The sequence below is a fragment of the Octopus bimaculoides genome, chromosome 2, assembly GCF_046866305.1.
Source record: "Octopus bimaculoides isolate indiv1 chromosome 2, ASM4686630v1, whole genome shotgun sequence".
Taxonomy (NCBI): domain Eukaryota; kingdom Metazoa; phylum Mollusca; class Cephalopoda; order Octopoda; family Octopodidae; genus Octopus; species Octopus bimaculoides.
Genome location: NC_142929.1, coordinates 121,942,965 through 121,964,170, shown reverse-complemented (window position 1 = coordinate 121,964,170; position 21,206 = coordinate 121,942,965). Strand labels below are relative to the sequence as shown.

Here is a 21,206-nt window from a genome sequence, read left to right as displayed (position 1 = left end):
TGTGTGTGTGTGTGTGTGTGTGTGTGTGTGTGTGTGTGTGTGTGTCTATGTGTCTATGCTACATGTACTACTTTTACATTGTCTAATTCTTTGTTCTCTCACCATAGCCGAACTTCAGCAACAAGTGATCCAATTGCAAGAAACTAATCTAGTCACCTCCGGCCAACTGACAAAAGCTCTACGAGAAATCAACAGTTTTCAGACACAAACGCATAAGATAACAGATCTGGAGAGAGTACAAGATGCAAGAGGTCATCTTGAGCAGGCAAGAGATAATTATTTTTATTCTCTTCAATCTTAAATATAATTTTGCTGCTTGTGAATCTTTCTTACGTTGTCATCGCTATTTCTATCAAGCGAGATGGTAGGTGTCAGATTTTACTAAACTGTATTCATTAGGCTATATTATATTATCGTCATTAGTTTGGGTTCTTTATCATAGAGCAGTTACATCATTCATCACTAAAAACATGTGGCGTTTTTAAATATAAATATACACATACATACGCACACACGCGCGTACGCATAAATATATATATGTATAAACATATACGTGTGTGTGTCTGAGCATAGGCACACTATATACATACACACACTAACACACACACACACACACACACAGTCTGTCATACCGGCCATGACGAAGGGAAATAGCCCTGAAACTCGAGTCGCCTTTATATATATATATTTATATTTATATATTTATATATTTGATCCTTTATATTGAACACTCAATATTTCATCTACATTCAATACTTTCTTTCATGGTGCCATCCATTTTTATTTTATTTTATTTTATATTGTATATTGTATATCATATTATATATTGTATATTCCATATTCTATACCCCACATTAGTTCTGCAGGAATATAAATAAAACATAAAAAACAGACAGTGTTGGAACTCTTTTAAGCAAAATAATATATTCCTCTGTACACAATCATACAAAAAAATCCACCTTTTTTTGTATTTATTTTTACTCGCATATATATATATATATATATATATATATATATATATATATATATATATATATATATATATATACATGCATAAATAATAGACATACAAGTGCTTCCCATGGCATAATTCATTCAAAAGATATGAATGACATTTATTACAAAAGTGCTCCACCATTAATTCAAATATTTAAAATATTAGTTATCCGTATATATATATATGGGGATGCAAAAAAATGCATACATTCATGTGTGTGTATACACATGCACCTTCACACATACACACACATACATACACACACGCACACACACACACAAATGCACAAACACTTGCAAGCACACACACAACACATATGGGCGCAGGCGTAAGTATGTGGTAAGAAGTTTGTTTCCCAAACACATGGTTCCGCGTTCATTCCTACTGCGTGGGCCCATCGGCCGGTGTCTTCTTTATAATATCGAGCCGACCAAAGACTTGTGAATGGATTTGGTAGACGGAAACTGAAAGAAGCCTGTCATATTTGTGTACGTGTGTGTGTGTGTGCGTATGTGTATATATATATATATATATATATATAGCAATAAGAAAATTCAAATATCATAACAAATTGCTTCGTAACTTAAGAACATGTAGAAAATTTACATTATAATTTAATAACAAATAAGTTACATGTCTGCATTAATGTAGACATGTAAGCAATTTCAGACTTGTAAGTAATGTCATCAAACTATTTCTCATTCATTTATGACTTAATACACTCTTTATCTTTTTCCCTTGTATCGTACTAAATATGCTATATGTTTTGTAGAATGTTACATTAAGGAGATTTTTCATGAGTACTACCGGATTATTTGAATCCATATAGTGTGACTTTATATATATATATATGTGTGTGTGTGTGTGTGTGTGTGTGTGTGTGTGTGTGTGTGTGTGTGTGTACGTATGTATGCATGTATGTATATAGTCAAACCAAATAAACGAACAATAAAATTAACGAAAACAAACAACAAAAGGACGTGCACAAGGAATGTGTTAAGTTGACTCTAAGTAAAATGATTTTGGGTACTGGGATATGTAACACACTGCCTAAATACTAATTTTGAGAAATTAGGCTTCTCAAAACCAGAAAGAAGAAAGCTGAGTCGAAGACTACAGATCAAAGCCATCACTGGAATTCTAAAATTTGTAAAACTTTCCAGAAGTTTATCATTTAAGTATATATGAGCATGTCTAGACATGCAACTATATGCATGAGAATACACACATAAAACAGAACATATAAATTTGCATATATACATATATACATACATAGAAAAATGTTCATGTTGAAATTCTAATGAAGAATTCTTGTATCTAGGTTAGAAACCGACTCTTTCTCTATTGGCAAAAAATCTTGAAATAAAACTGAATAATGACATCCATGAAAATCAAAGAGAAAGAAGACAACTATAGACAACTGCTTCAAAACTGCCAGCTGCTATATTTGGATTACAAATTTACATTTATGCCAATAATAACTGGAGCACTTGGTTTTGTAAGTAAATGCCTAACTCTCAGTCTGGATAAGCTTGGATTTTCAGAAAATGAAATCAACCAACTGATTCGCACATTACAAAATACAATCTGCAAGTGGAATAGTAAAGCTATGCAAGACTTTTCTCAAGTTCAAAATGTCACATTGTTTTCGTTATCTACATTCCAAAGATTGAGCTTTGTATCTTTGTTAGAAACCAGCTCCTTCTTCAGATGAAGAATTTGAATAATTATACACACACACACACACACACACACACACGCACGCACGCACACGCACATGAAATTTCAGCTTCACTTTGTCGCTGCTTTTGATACTTTTGTTTCTCTTTCTTAAATAGAGGTATCGCCAACGTTGCAAAAGTGTTGCATCCATGAAAATCTTGTAACGTAGCGTTCTATCAATCGAAATACCTTCATTGACCTTTATATAGTCTGGAAGTCAATGATAAAATAGGATTCGCATTACAAAACTCTACCTTACGCTAAGATTTTCTTGGGTACAAGGCTCCGTAACTGAGTGGTCGTGTTTACACACGCGCGCGCGTGATGTGTGTATTCTTTTATTCAAAGCTTAGACTTCACTCGATCACTTCTTTGGGTTTCTCGTTTCCATTTTTCAAACCCACTTTCGTTCCATATTACATGTATGTGAACGAAAGTAGAGAGACCTAAGTTGCAATGGAATCGCTTCATATTCTAATGAATAAATAAGCTATGCTATGTTTGTTGAGAAAATTTAATAGAAATTATTTGAGACGCTGTCACAATAGAAAAAATCGTGATGCTGCAAAATAAACATATAGTGTACATTTCGAGATTTTAAAGGGTGGCCTTCAGAACAACTCTGTCAAAATATTTAATATGTTGAATAGTATAATTAAAAATTGTAATTTCAAGATATAAATATTAAGATAAAAATGAGATACACCGTATAGGATTATACTAAAGACTTACAAATGGAGTTAGTATAAGTTCATTGGTATTTTAAATACTCAGATATAAAACGCCAATGGAGAAATTACTGCTTTGAAGAAAGTTCAAATCCTCCTCCGCAAACGAAATGCCATGCAAAGAGATCTATAGACACTATTCAACAAACAAGTATAGAAACAAATTAACGGACCCAGCCACAGAACAACGCAGCAAATAAATTCGACACAAGACCTATTGAAATAAAGAAACGACAAATAAAGTATGTTACTTGAACAAATACAATCTTGCCATGACACTATATGAATATTTTATCAAAAGGTTATAGAGCAAAACAAAATGTATTGCACTCAGACATGAAAACACTAACATTGAAAACTTCCTTATTAATGACAACCCACATTCCTGCAAATCTGTGAATATGCAGCAAATGATCTGTGAATTTAATAAACTTAATTACAAACAAGAAAGCTATCACACTTTGTCATGCAAATGTGATAAGAATCAAGCGCCATCAATCCTATAAAAATAAACGAATAATTAAAAATGCAAACAGTTAGTTATATAGATTTCGGTGTTGTACTTGTTTGACAAGTGGCTTGGTCTAAGACTGCGTTGTAGCTGAACAAAATTACATCGTGGAACACTCATTTTAGTCATTTAAAAACGTATGAAAACTCAGTTTTTGGATATTTCTCTATTTAATGAAGAGTGAAATCGTTTCGTGATATTTCTGGTCAATGACACAATTCCGCTGCATCTGCATTATACAGAATTCTTAACAAAACTAGAGGATTGATTATGGAAGCCATATTAAAGGCACAACACTGCAAAAATCAGCATACACAAAACGTATATTATTCTTTGACTGTTGAGAGCGGACAGGAATGAACGGTCAAAAGTTTAGGCTAGCAGTATTGCCAACATTAACAATGATTGTTTTTCCTGATAGAAAAAGCAGCCAAAACCTCACTCAATGCGCTGCACTAGCATTTAAAATAAAAACACTGGAGTCTGAGACATTTTGGGTCTAGATGAAAGTTGCGAGGGTCGGTAGAAACACTTATGATCATATATTTGGTCAGTTAAGGCCGTCATGGGGCTAAGCAACAACAACAACAACCACCAATCATATTGTCCTTGCTTATTATAAAATGCTAGTCTTGAATATATATAAGGACACTTTTACTATGTCATACTATTTATATTATGGTTGAATAAATGACAAAATGACAGCGGGAGGAACCTGACTCTTTCGAACCATACACACATACACATATACAAGCGCGCGCACACGCACATATATACGCTCGCACGCACACACACTCACACACACAAATATGTATATATTAGTAAGATTCAGGTTAAAACCTTGTAGAATGTTATGCAAAGCTTGTCCACACTTATTGGCTATCTGTTGTCATCATACAGTGGAAGTGCCCCTGCTCCTGGATATACATCAGGAATTTCATAGTATCTGTAGATTTTATATAAATAAACAAATGAAAGAAAACAGAATTGGCGACATTCTTTATTTAAAATCACTACAATTTGTTTCGACACAATCTTATACATGTAGTTTATAGGTGAGATGTGCAATCGTTGTTTACATCCAAGGTGTAAATTGCACTTCCTCGGGTGATTGTTTAAATAAGTTCTTCGTTAAATGCCCCTGCTGTTACACTCAGTTTCATAATACATACCCACTGATATGTCATTCCCAGCAGTTTACAGACAAAAATAAAACCATAGATATAGTTACAAACAAAATCAAAATACATGGATAATCTGTGTATTTGCATTTTGACTATATTTTGTCTATTTGTTTTTTACAACCTCCATCTACGGAATTATCTGGATGGTGTGTTATTGACTTTATAACTCTGAATTATAAACCGCACATCCGTCATGCTTGTTGGGAACTCTGAAAATCTAGCATAATAAATTTAGGGTTTAATTAGAATGACTAAAGCTAATTAATTAATTGATTAATTAATTAATTAATCGATCAATTATGCATGCAAACCAATGTACAGCAATTGTCTAGCCATTCAAAACGATCGGAACCTTCAGTAAATTTATGTAACAACATCGTCTTTGTTTTGTAGTTTGATATTATATCCTACAACAAATGTATCAATCAGTTGGCGAATCTTCTGATTTACACGTTGTAATGGTACATACATACATACATACATACATAGTCTGCGTTGAAAATAGTATTGCACATCCTGTTATAACTACAATGCAGTATATACATTTACATTAATGCAGTAAACTGATACATAACCGTTCTTTTTTAACATAATGCCAGTCACTGTTGCTGGTGTAAGAGTGGAGGGAGTGTTTGGATGTGTAGAGGAGTGTGTATGTGCGTGTATATATATGTGTATATAGATAAATAGATGAATAATGTATGTATCTACACACACACACACACACACACACACACACACACACACACACACACACACACACACACACACACACACAGATACATATATGTGAGGTTTATAATGTAGAATTCCTTCATGTGAGGGCTGTGAAGTACCAGTATCTGTATATGATGGGTGTGGAACACTGTTGATGTGCATTTGCACTGTAGTCGCGTTCGTTACGCATGTATATTTAATATCTAGGGTAATACTGGGATATATATATATATATATATATATTCTTTTATTTGTTTCAGTCATTTGACTGCAGCCATGCTGGAACACCGCCTTTTTGTCGAACAAATCGACCCCAGGACTTATTCTTTGAAAGCCTACTACTTATTTTATTGGCTTCTTTTGCCAAACCGTTAGGTTACAGGGACATAAACATACCAACATCGGTTGTCGAGCGATGGTGGGAGGACAAACGCAGACACACAAACATATACATATATATACGACGGTCTTCTTTCAGTTTCCGTCTATCAAATCCACTCACAAGGCTTTGGTCAGCTCTAGGCTATAGTAGAAGACACTTGCCCGAGGTGCCACGCAATGGGACTGAAACCGGAATCATGTTGTTGGTAAGCAAGCTACTTTACCACACAGCCACTCCTGCGCATGCATATATATATATATATATATATATATATATATATATATATATATATATATATATATATATATATATATATATATATATATATATATATATATATATATATATATATATATATATATATATATATATATATATATATATATATATATATATATATATATATATATATCCGGAAATATAAAGGAAATATCCGGAAATATAAAGAAGAATTCTTCATTAGAAAGTACAGACCACTACTGAACACACAAAGAAAAAAAATAATGATATTCCATCCCCCCAATAGCGTGATTCTTGCTTTGTTTTTTTTTTAAATATAGATATATTCAAATAGAAGTGGATGAAATTCAATCTTTCGACCGTTGAAGAGAACAACCCTCGGAGGTACACTACCATTTCACAAAACCCGCTCCCACCAACCCCAATGTATATGTGAACAGATACGTATACATATGTGTGTATACGTATGCATGTGTATGTAGGTATATATAAATATACAGGTGTGAATGCATGTGCAAATATATGGGTAAGTATGAACTAGAAAATATATATATCTGTATATGTGTGGATATAAATGTGTGTATATATGTATGTATCTGGCTATATGCGTGTATACATATGTGTGTATATATATATGTGTGTATGTTTATATATATATATATGTATGTGTGTGTATGTATGTATGTATGTATGTATGTATGCAAAACCGCTGGATCAATCTGTACCAAATTTGGAATGAATGTTTTTCATTACTCGAGGAATGTTCTAGGAGTGGGGTGGGTTAAATTTTGGCCCTTACCCATATAGAGGGCTCTAGCCCCCACCTCACACGACCCTTCCGACTTTTTTCAGCGGATTCTTATGTTTTCCATGATGGAGATTCCGAATATGCAAAATACACTGTCTTCAAAATTTTAAATGTCTCCTCCCAAATTTTAAATTAACTTTTTTTCAAATTTTTTTTCAATCTATGTGGAAAAATACGGAGATTGGGAATATGGAAAAAAAAAGTTTTAATTTCAGATTTTCTATGAAGAACTCCGAAATTGATCCATACACCCCTCACCACCTCTTCCCATTGTCTACTACTGAAAATGAACTGCTAAAAATAGCAGCTAAATATCTGGAAAATTTCTGTGTGTGTGCGCGCGCACCAATTTCTACACCTTATGCGAATGAACAGAGAAATGTCTTATATACCTGTCGTATACGTCGGTTTTTTTTTGTTTTATTTTTCGCTTTAAAGGTAAACGATTCTGATAGAAACAAACACGATATTGAATAATTCTCCGTCATACGACTATGACCGAACCTCTTTTTTTTTAAAGTAAAGATAAATGCTTTTTAATTGTGATAATGAAACAAGGGGTTTAGTCCTTACCGCCAAAATTAATTTCTCTTGCAAAAGAGAGGGTGGAATTTTCGATCTTTTTCGGTATTTAATTAGAAGAGAGAATATGTTGCTATCAAAAACGATAAGACTTTACTAACTTGATCGATCTATCACTGAACCTGGATTTTATTTTTATTTGATTCACACTTTGCTATCATTTATATGGAGAATTGCAAAGATGGTACATAAAGATAACTTATTTTGATACAGTTTTTATGAATACATTTCCGTAATTGTTTTTCTTCCCCCCCCCCCCCCACACACACACACATACACACAGACACCTGCACATATACGCATGCGGATACACATGGACGAAGTTCCATTTTAGAAGTATGTTAAAGTTTTTATTTTGGAATGAAGAACAACAAACATAAGTGCTGAGTCAGTGACTAAGCTTGTAGTATTTTGTTGGGATTAATCCAATGAACTGAGAGCAAAGTATATAAAGAAGTACTTTTCTGAAACAAAATTTCTGTGTACGGTCCTGTCGCGCGTGCATTCACACCAACACTTTCACACAAAGATTGGTTGCTGATAAACATAATTGTGACTGGATAAAAATTTGGTAAATATTTACAATAACAACATACTCGCTAAATACTAACCCTAAACCATAACTTCTTTTATAGCAGGGCCGGCGCTAAGCCTCTGCAAGTTCGCAGGGGAACCTCGCAAATAACTGGAATTACTATAATGTAAAACTTAAATTTCGATGTTACACACAACTTATGTAATTTTCAGAAGAAAAAGAAACAGTAACGTTTTTAAATAACGAAAGTTCTTCATGCGGACGCACGCCCGGTGAAAACTCTTATTACATTCATTCATTCGGTCATTTAGGCAATATACACTGTAGGACATCTTTCAATTTATAGGATAAACGTTGTAAATTTTAAAGTTCAATTTTCCAGTGACATAAGTTAGAGATATCGACATTAGTTATTCAAATAGCTGTTCGTGGAATGGATCTAATTAAATTAGTTACAGTGCACTCGATATTTCACATTTAGATTCGATGTGACTATTTCTACTTGGATAGGGATTAGAAAATGTTATATCTTGATAAACTAATTCTAATACATATTGTGGATATTTTTGGAACAACTTGCCTTATTAATACTTGCTATTTCACATTTAAATCCGATATGAGTATTTATTCTTGGATTGAAAAATATTATATGCTGATAACTTACATGACTTATTAACACTGGATATTTCTATTTTAAATCAAACGTGAGTAATTATACTTGGACAGAGATTAAAGAAATATTGTATGATGATAACATTACAAACTTGCTGACAAAGGAAGGAGCTAGCATTATCCCCCCCCTACCTCCCCTCCCAAACCAATATTAAAAATACATTTCTATCAACAAACATTCCAAAATTAACCTTATTCTTTTTCTCTCTGCTATTATCCCTTTTTTTTTTAATCAAAAGACATGTATCTTACACCTCATTAATAACCGCCTCCATCACCACCACTAAACACACTCATCTTTAAAATAGAAAATGACTGAAACTTCACTTTATAAAATGAAGATAGTTGATTGAGCCATAAGAAAAGAATTTGAAAAACATTTGACCATTATATTTTTTATCAAAGGTCAACTATCCAAATGGAACCAGCAGGACGGCACCTTCGCAAGACCTTCATAAAATATTCCTTAAACACCCCACCACCTCCCAACTCCATCCTTAATCAATTATCTTGTTTTTACCATTCACTGTTTTCTTTCAGCTCTTCTTCATCAACACTCCTGTAGTCCTACACTTATTAACAAACCCTAACCCCACCCCAGACACATCCAAATCTATATATAGAGAACCACACAGCACAACACAACCTGAGATCAGTTTGACAATCGCCACCAACGAATGCAAGAAGGTTCTCCAGAAAAGTTAACAAGGAATCTTTGAAAAGAATTTCTCACCGAAGTTAACAAAGAACTTACCAGATCTGGCAAACCAAACAGTAAAATTATACTATTAAAAAATTAAATTGATTAGAACTACCAGTGAAGTCATTCTTTTCCTTTTTCAAACACACACATACATACACATCATAGTAAGCTCACAAATGTGAAACAAGGTGTAAAAAATTAAGCTGCAAAGATGTCACAAAAACTGTTACTCAAAGTTATACATTCCCGTTCGTCGGACAGTTTTGGTTGAGTGTCCGACGAACGGGAACGTGAAGCTCTGAGTAACAGTTTTTGCGATGTCTTTGCGGCTTTATTAATAAAGTATATATATATATATATATACATATATATATATATATATATATATATATATATATATATATATATATATATATATATATATATATATATATATATATATATATATATATAGAGAGAGAGAGAGAGAGAGAGAGAGAGAAAGAGATAGATAGATATCGTTTATCTTTTATTTGTTTCAGTCATTAGATTGTGACCGTGTTGGATTTTTAGTTGAATGAATCGACCCCAGTATTTAAGTCTGGTACTTATGTATGTATGCATGTATGTAAGTATGTATGCATGTATGTATGTATGTATGTATGCATGTGTATATGTGTGTGTACATGGCTAATATCTATTCTTAGAGCATATTTTTTAAATCATATTTTTGACGATATTTATATATATCCAAAGTACTTTTACCATTAAAAACAAAATGTTTGATCCCATATCATACACTCGAGTTTTTATTCAGTTAATGTTTTTGAAGGAGTTTGGATATTTTTATATATAAATATATATATTTATATATATAAATATAAGGTTGCCTCAGTATGTGCATGTGTACATATCAACATCATATATGTAAATAACGAAGTGACACAAATCACAGGTATATACATACATACATACATACATACATACATGCATGCATACACACAAGACAAAGAGACAGACAGGTATATAGACAGATAGGGAGAGGTGGAGAGAGAGACAGAGACAGAAAGACGGAGACAGGCAAATGGACAAAGGTCAACATTCTCTGGCATACCGCCTGCACATATATACAATAAAAGCAATCTGCACATTTATCTGAGTGTATGTTAATGTGTGTGTGTGTGTGTCTGTGTGTGTAGGGAGTGTGTATGGATAGTGGTGAAGTATATGTGTCATCATCTACTACTAGTAGTAGCAACAGCAGCAGTGGTAGTGGTGGTAGTAGTAGTGGTGGTGTTGGTGGCAGCAGCAACAGTAGTAACAGTAGTAGTAGTAGTAGTAGTGGTGGTGGTGGTGGTGGTGGTGGTAGTAGTAGTAGTAGTAGTGGTAGTAGTAGCACTAGTGAATTTGTTTTCGAGAACTTTATATTTTATGTTAATGTAAGATCTTGTTAACCGAACAAGATTTTACACGTACATGTGGAAATATGCCGCTATTAAAAGAAACCATCAAACAACGCAGACTTAAATTTGCGTGAAGAAAAGATGTAGCTGTACGTCAACTATTACTATAGAAACTAGACAAAAGAAGAGATAGATCTTGTAGTATATATATATATTTGCCATTATTGCTGGAGGACACATATGTAAAAAAATATAATAACCATGTAGAGATAATGCAAAACAGTAGAGCGTCGAGGAGATTGGTCAATGAGATCCAAGTGCGCTCAACATAACATGTGACACATAAGATCTTGCAGATGACTGATGGAACTAGAAAGTATTGTACACTATGTTTCTACATTGAAATACTGGAATATTCCACTTCAGAATCCTTTATTTTAAGTAACTAATAATAGAAAAATCCACTTCAGATTATAGAGTTTTAATAAGCTTTATTAATGTTCCACTTCAGAAATCGCCGTTATAAGAAGCTGTATATAAAAGGCTAAGTTTTGTTTTGAAGTTAGGAAAATATTTCAAAACCTACATAAAAAAGAGACTTTAGTTGTTGTATTAATTCTTATATAAAGCGGTACTTTACTATAATACTAGCTGAACACGTGCCGTCAGAAATGATGGCTAATTGTAGTAGTTTATATATAAATAAGGCACAGAATCAAGATTTTAGTTTAATAATTTTTTTATTACCAAATTTTTTATGAAAAATCTCTCCGCAACTAACATCTCGTGACTACTTGTTTCCTTCAAAAGAATTTTCGGATCTATTTCAAAACGGGGGCACCAGTTTTCATTTATGTTTTATGTAGTGTTTTTGGTACCGAAAGACTTTCAAACTTCGTATACTTATCTATTTTGTGTTATAGAACAGAAAAAAATGTTTGTATTCGAATTTATTTCATGTAAAAAATTGTCTTATTTCGATAATTTCTACTAATCACTAACGTCTATTCAGTTGAAAACAGTTAGCGCTGTAACGGTGTATATCGTATTAATCCCCTAACCCTAACCCTAACCCTAACCCTAAAACGAACCCTAACTCTAGAATCCGAACTCTAAAATTGTTACACACATAGATACACACAGCGTAATTTATTATATAAACAATATATGCGTATAAATTACGATTAAACCGGATGAAATATGTCACAGGGAATAACATTTTTATGACCGCCCAGCAGTAACTCTATTGAGCTGAATAGACGTCAGTGATTGGTTGAAATTACAGAAATACGACAACTTTAACATGGAATAACTTGCGATGTACGTTTTTTTTGTTAAGAAGACGAAGAGTAAAAGATGTTTTATATGACACATTCTACCAGTGTCCCAAGTTTCAAAGTGTTTCGTTAGTGTTTCGTTAAGAAAATATTGGTGCCCCCGTTTTGAAATAGATCCGAATTTTCAAGTTTTCCTTCTTTCTTGTACGAATTAAGGCCACATAAAGCTGACCGCGACTAAATACGGGATAGAATATGGATGGTAAATTAAATTAATATACTTGTCAATGTTATCTAGTGGTTGTCTTTTGAGATGTGACATCGATCATCGTTTGTTACTGAAAGAACGCTGGTTCACACATACAAACATTCACATGCCTCCCTTTTACATACATACACATATACTCACACAGAGTTGAAACGCTGTTTGATATTTTTATCACCGTAGAATTTCCATCATCCCACTACCAAATTTGCCATCATATGTTGTGACAGAGAAAACCGCAAGAGTATTCTTATAGTAGATACTTACTGTTGCCGTCGTTATTATGGTTGTTGCTTACGCCTATGCCAGCGATGATCTTGTTAAACTCAGATAGAGAGCATTTCAATCAAGATCATTCAATTTTTTTTTCCAGCAATTATGTTTTCCATACAATTTTATCTAATGTGTCCTTTATTTAGGACTGCAAGATATGTTCTGTGGAAGATTTGACTATTATCTCTAGTAGATTTATAAATCACTAGTAGAAGCTTTCTTTTGCGAACGAAGTTTTCGCCTGGTATTGTATGACATTGTTGGCGGGAAGAATAGAACGCTGACTTACAAAATAAAAGCATTTGATTATTGTTGTTGTTAGGACAGTCAGTTGGCTGATTAGCTGAGTAGTTAGGGTGTAAAATAGATTGGTTTGCGGTAATTGTTCCTGTTCTCCATGTTTAAATTCCATAGAAATCAATGTTGCTTTTCATTATTTTGGGGTTGATAAAACAAGTAGCAGTCTTGCACTGAAATTAATTCTTCTCTTTCTGCCACTATGTCTCTCTCTTTCTGAAAGTAACCGACTGTAACCAAATCTGAAGAGTGATTGGCTCCACCAGTTTTTAAAATGCCCAAGACACACCGTATATCACGACGGTGCTCTTGTTTCATCAAAGAGTTGAGGGCCCAAGGCAAAACTAAGCATTGTTGTTGATGTTGCTTTGCGTCACCAAAACCCTTATCGAGTAGCCATTAAAGAGGCATTTCAGTCGTGACTATTTCTTTTATTTATGATCCGGCAAGACTATCGTATCTAATGTGTCATTCCCTTTTTTAAGACAGTAAGCTATATAATCTTGTGGGGGCGCAATGGCCCAGTGGTTAGGGCAAGGGACTCGCGGTCATAGGATTGCGGTTTCGATTCCCTTCCCAGACCGGGCGTCGTGAGTGTTTATTGAGCGAAAACACCTAAAGGTCCACGAGGCTCCGGCAGGGGATGGTGGCGAACCCTGCTGTACTCTTTCACCACAACTTTCTCTCATTCTTTCTTCCTGTTTCTGTTGCACCTGTATCTCAAAGGGCCAGCCTTGTCACACTCTGTATCACACTGAATATCCCCGTGAACTACGTTAAGGGTACACGTGTCTGTGGAGTGCTGAGCCACTTGCACGTTAATTTCACGAGCAGGCTGTTCCGTTGATCGGATCAACTGGAACCCTCGACGTCGTAAGCGGCGGAATGCCAACAACAACAAGCTATAATCTGAAGAAGATTGACTGCTATTTTTAGCCACAAAAGCCACCGTTGTCCAAAGCAGAATTTGGTTTCATCTACCTTCTCACTTACTTCCTTTATAGATTATTCTTTAACCTTTTTATGAAGCTTAGTTTGAATCCTTTGCTCAGTTGCTCGGACATATGTTTGAGTGAATCAGCATTCCTAGACCAACCTCTTTTTAAAGCAATTTATCCAAAATACAGACAATTATCAAAGACTTGATTTTTCACTTTAGAGCTAGAAAATATTCTAACACAACTTTCGTTGATACTCTCCAAGGCTCAACTGTGACCTACAATGGAATACAGTAGCACTGTCTCCATATATGAGTCGGTGCTGCAGGTATGTTAACAGAGACCCTGTGCTGCATCCAAGCCACTCGACCGATTGTCAGTCCTTAACAAGTCTGTTCGTCCCAACCTCTGGCCAGTGGGTGCGTTATCTCATCTCATTACTTTTTCCCTTTTTACTTTAATAACCACTCTTACTCGAAGCTGACCAGTCTTGTACCTTCAGCACACAGACAATACCGATCAACTCATCCCTCCACCTCTCGTCATCCATATTGTGACCACCCCACCCAACCTCAGCACCACACTAACCTCTATTCTTTGTCCTTCCACCTCAGAACATTGGTCTTCATGAATCTTTCCTCTGCTCATGTCATTCTTGCAGTTGTTGATCCGTGACAGTTTAAAACGGAACATTAAAGACATTTAATCTACCAGTCTCGGAAGGCACGCAGAGATCATGGGCACTGCTCCTTCCTTCAGACTCATCAAGTAAAAAGGATGTTGTAATAAACCCGGGCAAAGGCGGATATTTCTACTTGTAATGCAAGTAGAACTCTCGATTGACGTTCTGGCTCTGCGGGGACCAATTTTCGATGAGCAATACCGCAAATGTCGAAAAAAATTATGAACAAGCTCATGCTCTTGATTGAGTTGCGACTCTGTCGTGCGCCTATGCCACTCGAAACATTGCGTACGATCCGTTGCCTCGTCGTTGTAACCTTGCCGAAGCATGCTCAATGTCACTGTAGTGCACCTACCAAGTTTAACGCAAAATTTCACGTTGGCTATTTGTTCCAACTTCTTGCCCATGACAAAAATCGCAGACCTCAGCATACACGTGATCACAAAAACACAAATTTCACAACTTGCGAAGGAAACACAGCGATGTCATTCGGCACACTGCCTCAAGAAGATCGCTGCTTGCTCTCACGGCAACCGTGTGCTGCCATTTGCTGGCGCACCTCTGAACTAGTCCGGGAACGTTTTGATACCAGGTTATATACTAGAGTCTTAGAGACATTATACTCTAGAAAAAAGTTGATGAAGGTTGAAATGTCATTTATCATAGATCTGTCGAGTTTGCCAATAGGCATGCTGTTACGTTTCACTACCTATGAATTTATATACACATGTGTATATAAATACACATGTGTATTTTTGATTAGTGGGAAGTAATCACATGTGTATTTTTGATTAGTGGGAAGTATAATCGATTGAAATACCTGTGATAGTTTAGAAGAAAAGAAAGTAACCTCAACGTAGTAGCTCGACGTAGAAGAAATAACTGCCGAAATTCTCTCAAATCACACTTTACCGTCTAAATAAATACACGTTCAATAATGTATTCCAAGGCATATTGTTTGAAAAGAAGACGTAATAACCATGTTTAGAGTACTTTGATCAAAGAAGCTACTCAATCAAATCTGACCTGTGGCTAAACAATAACAACAATCGCAATAATTTACTGGTTATTAATTTGTCGAACCCTGCAAGATGAAAAAGGTTAAGCGAACTCCGCGGTGAATTCGTATTAGATCAGTAGAGTATCGATTTTGTTGTAGTGAATCATTTATGTCAGAAAGCTGCAGGCCTTTAGCACATTCAACCACTTTCTTTTGCTTCGTGTTGTAGGGAGAAACAAAAAAGTAGTTTTATAAAAATTTCATTGAGTCTTAATTGTATTTCTTATAATGTGTAACGATGTTTTTAGTAACCATACAAATCTAACATACTTGTTATTACAGATTGATAGCAAACTGGAGATCTGCGCGTCTAGCCCAGTATTTACTTCTTCCAATGAAGGGGACGTGTATCCGTGGAATGGCAACCAAAGCAACCAAGATTCCAATGAAAATACAGGGTGTGAGGAGACGCTTAAAACTAATGAAAATAATAAGTCACTCGCCACAGGCAATATAGGTAGATCTCTTTACTGTCATTCATTTATAATAAGATTATATGGATGTGTGGTAAGTAGCTATAGACGCAGGAGTGGCTGTGTGGTAAGTAGCTTGCTTACTAACCACATGGTTCCGGGTTCAGTCCCACTGCGTGACACTTTGGGCAAGTGTCTTCTACTATAGCCTCGGGCCGACCAAAGCCTTGTGAGTGGATTTGGTAGACGGAAACTGAAAGAAGTCCGTCGTATATATGTATATATATATATATATGTATGTGTGTGTTTGTGTGTCTGTGTTTGTCTCCCCCACCATCGCTTGACAACCGATGCTGGTGTGTTTATGTCCCTGTCACTTAGCGGTTCGGCAAAAGAGACCAATAGAATAAGTACTAGGCTTACAAAGAATAAGTCCTGGGGTCGATTTGATTCGACTAAAGGTGGTGCTCCAGCATGGCCGCAGTCAAATGACTGAAACAAGTAAAAGAGTAAAAGAGTATACCATAGTTCCGTCTGTGCATGTTGGTGTCGATGAGGTTGTTTTTTAGCCCAGTTAAGTCCAGAAAGAAATAACCCACAATTAAAGCCGACCCCACTGTAACAATACAGATTTTTTCAAGTAAGGTGCACTTAGGACAACATTATCTAATACATTTTTTTTCTTTTGTCAGATGCTTGGCAGCTGTTTCTAGCAAGTCAAGCAACAATATAGAAGCTCGCATAGCTGCCTATCTCGTATTATTGAGATATCTCGCAAGAAGAATGTAGAAGGGAAATGTTCTAAATAGTATGTTTCTTGTGGTAAGATTAGTAAGGAGCAAGAGTTTCTGAGAGCTGTAATGGAGAAACAAATGTTACAAGAAGGAAATTCAAACTACTTCATTTACAATATATACTGATTCTGAGAGCTAATCTATGTTATTTCATTTAAGGGAACCATCGATAAAATAGTGACTAATGCAATATTCTGAACTACTTCTCAATATATAGTGTTCATTTTTATAAAGTTAGTAGTTTTACAGATATACATCTTTTAAATATTGTACAGAAAGGGATTGTGACCAACACTTTCACAGTCCCTCCAAACTGGTGAGATATGCACGGGTTATTGTTTCTCTTGAACAAATTAGCGACCACAAAAAGAAACATGGGCAAGAGTAAAAGGAATGAGTGTAGTAGCTGCTGAAAGTGGAATGGATGTGCGAGACGAAAGTTGGTTATCGGAAGGGATAAGTAGAGCAGCCAGCACTAACGAGCGGAAGTAGAAGTAGCACCAGTAAAAGAATAAAAAGCGGAGATAATATATATCCATAGGTCCGAGGTTTGAATGCATGAGTGACTGTTGTAGATAAGTCAAGTGGGCTTTTTTTTTACTCAATATGTCAGTCATTGCGTCAGTCGAAGTATCAATCAATGTCTGTCACTATATCAATCAATATGTTAACTATGTCGGTCAATATGTATTTTCATCATTGTGTTAGAGTTCTGAGATGAATTGCTTTTTTTTCTTTTCATATTGAAACTTTTTAACCAAACTCCATTTGCACAGTTTTTTATCTGTCAATATCCATGTTCTAAGGCGGTATGCTGGCAGAATCGTTACCACGCCGGGTAAAATACTTAGAGGCATATCATCCGTCTTTATGTTCTGAGTTTATATTCCTTTCATCCGTTCGGGGTCGATAGAATAAGGACCAGTTGAACACTGAGGTAAATGCAATCGATTTACCCACTTCCCTTACCTATAATCGCTGGCCTTGTACCAAAATTTGAAACCGATATCCATGTGTTTTTCCATCAACCGGCATAACGTCTACCTCTCTCCACATTATCAAACTTGGCGGGTCTGGAATGCAGCAGCTCAACCGCCGGGGCTTAAAACGTTTAACCTCTAGCAGTAATTAAAGAGTATTAGCATATCCACAGATAAAGACCATTCTCCTTGATTAATTTCAAAAGCTTGAACCGAATGTAGATAATATGAAATTTTATATTCTAAAATTATGATATCAACATCAACATTAATAAGTTTTCATTGAGCTTCCAGATCCCAATCACATATACAATAGACTTGTTATAAAAGAGATAAGATGATGTACAACAAAGTTATATAAAAAGGCGGGAGGAGCAGAGATGTCATAAAATACATTAAAACATTTTATAAGTACTAACATCACAGAAAATAACTACACAAAATAATCAGATGATTAGATAAAAGAGCAGAGATAATTTCATAAGTTATAATTTAAAGAAACAAGAAACTAAGCAGAAAATCCCGGTGGAACGTGGATGAGAAACCGCCTTCTAAGTTAAATCAGAGCTCCCCACAATTCCAGCATGATTGCATTCCCATAACACTACAATTATTGTAGTGTTAGAAATGTCTATTTCTTTGAGCAAATCCGGAGTCGGAAAGAGGCATTTCATATCCTCTACATGGTTCTGGTACATCTGCCAAGAAATGGTCTTCCATCTGCCAAGATATGGTCTTCCTCAAGAGTTTGTCGTTCGGGTGTTCGTTAAATTTTCTCCTCATATCTTCGCAAATCAACTCTCTTCATGCACGACGTTCAGGAAATTCATCGATTTTTCGTTAGATGTTCTTGCCACTGAAGAAATCATGGTGTTCCAGGAGGAGATGAGTTTCTGAATTCTGGTTTCTTCGAAGGGAAAGGAAAACGCTTTTTTGTTTATTCAATTTGGGTCAATTCTTACTTTTAGGGTTCTTTTTTTATATTTTAGTTTCTATTGCTAACATTTTTATACCTTCATGCAAGACAATAGGAGGCTACTACTGGAAGAGTAGACTCTGACTTCTTGGTTTTCGACTTACCGATCAATTTGGTTGAATTTATTATCGGTTTTCTCTTTTTTAGTTCTTGGGACCGAGGGAAAAGGGATTTCTTCTACCTTTCTAAAGTTGCGAGTGGTGTTTCCCTAAGAACAGCAGCTTCTGTGATCTCTTTTCTTCTCTGTTCTTTAATTTTCTTTATGCAGAAAGCTTTCAAGTGACCCTAACTTCTACACATGTTGCAGCTTGACTCTCTGTCTCATAGCCTTCCTTCTTACAACTACAGCTGAACTTTATGGCATCCGAAAATGGCTTCATGTCATCCGTGGGGGCGTTTGGATATTTATACCCATGAAGAGTCCCCTTGATCACAAATGTTATGCAATTCCATAAAACTAATGATGAGGCAATCGAAAATGGACAAACTGACAATGAGTCAATTCAGACTTTTCACATGTTCCTTTGCTTAGTGAAATGCCTGTGAGTGTGTAGTGTAGGGCTACTGTTGTTAATCGTGTCATTTAGATTGATCGAAATGAAATTATTTTGCGTTATAAAAGATTATTTTGTTTTTCAGCAATGAAGCTTTTTGTGTTTGTTTATCTTTTTGTTCTAAAAGTATGCTTGTTTTACGTTCAATGTTTAGTGGTGGGGTGTCTGCATGGGGTAGCCATATTCTTAGTTTACGAATTGAAATTTCCTTCTCAAATTAAATACTTTTCCTCAAACGGGAAAATATAAAACACGCAATTATTTGACAAAAATCTACGACATTGAAAGTGCGAGGTGAAACACGAAAAGTTGTCTCAACAAGAAAACAGCAGCAACTACAAATAACTACTACTACTACTACTACTACTACTAATGATGATAATAATAATAATAATAATAATAATAATAATAATAATAATAATAATAATAATCGAACTAAATGGGACTATACAAGAGACAAGTGGGGCTCAGCACAAAAATACGTGTATAAATAAAAACAATAACGATTAACAAAATTTAAACAATAATATTCCCCAAAAGGGGAACCCCACACATCCTCTTCACATCCTCTTCACATCCTCTTCACCAAGACCGCACAAGGTACTTCAGGTAGGCACCTCTCTCCTCCTCTCCTCACCTAGCAGGCAAGCGTATATTCACACCGGCCATCCTCGCTATATTCACCCACCTTTCAACAAAAATATCGGGGTGCAGCACTTCGCTCTCCACCCTCACCTTTTCAAGTGGAACTTGAAAAAGTCGATGAGGGCTTAGCCGAAAAGGAAAGTATCTGTCTTCAGTCTTTTCAACCTCGTCCAACACACTTCCTCTTTCGCCATAGTGACTAAACAGAGGAAAACTGTCTTTCCTTCCCGGCCAAAAGAAGGTGGTGAGGCGATCCTCACAATGGGCTTGGCTGATAACCAGACTCATTCTACACGCATCAACTGCTGTTCAGCAAAGCTCCACAAGTCAACAATGTCTAGACGCTGGACAATTGCATGCAGAACGGTTACATGGCCCTGAGCACATCTTGATCAGATCGATCTGACAGCATTTCCATGCGTATAGAGTTTGCCTTAAACCGACAGAGCCCCCCAATAGCACCGTTAAAACAGGGATTTCTGAAAAATATCCATCGGTCCCGGCCCGAAAGTCCTCCGGAAAAGACCAGCTACTTGATCTTCCCCAACGCCGAAGTTTGCCCAAGGACGTCGTGGTTCTTGTCTGCCACTACCCTTCTATAGAACTCCAATGTGGAACTTCCACCAACTGCATTGTCCGATGGACAGGGCGCTGCGAGCATTTGTAGATGCTCCAAGTGTCAAACGCCCTTTCCCAGTCTACGCTTGATCCAGGACTGTAACTCCTTTACTGAGACAAGCTGCTGCGCAAAAATCCTATCGAACAAACGACAACCACATCTGCTCACCGTCAGGAAAATGCTGAAGATGTCACAGCCTCTGCGCATGTCTGTGCATCATTAGCCACGACATGCCCAGTCTCCCACTCAGCGGTTGCTGACATCAGATGA

General features: G+C 35.7%; 1 protein-coding gene across 2 annotated transcripts in view; it reads left to right on the top strand.

The window, feature by feature from the left end:
• Positions 1-21,206, top strand: part of LOC106875300 (uncharacterized) — a 61,453-nt gene continuing 40,247 nt past the window's right edge. Inside the window, exons 1-2 of one of the 2 annotated variants that reach the window (XM_089347609.1) lie at positions 1-265; positions 16,238-16,412. In XM_089347609.1, the coding sequence (XP_089203735.1) occupies positions 56-265; positions 16,238-16,412 (385 nt within the window). In that variant the 5' untranslated portion in view covers positions 1-55. The remainder of the gene's footprint in view (positions 266-16,237; positions 16,413-21,206) is intronic. The other variant, XM_089347608.1, reaches the window with a different exon arrangement.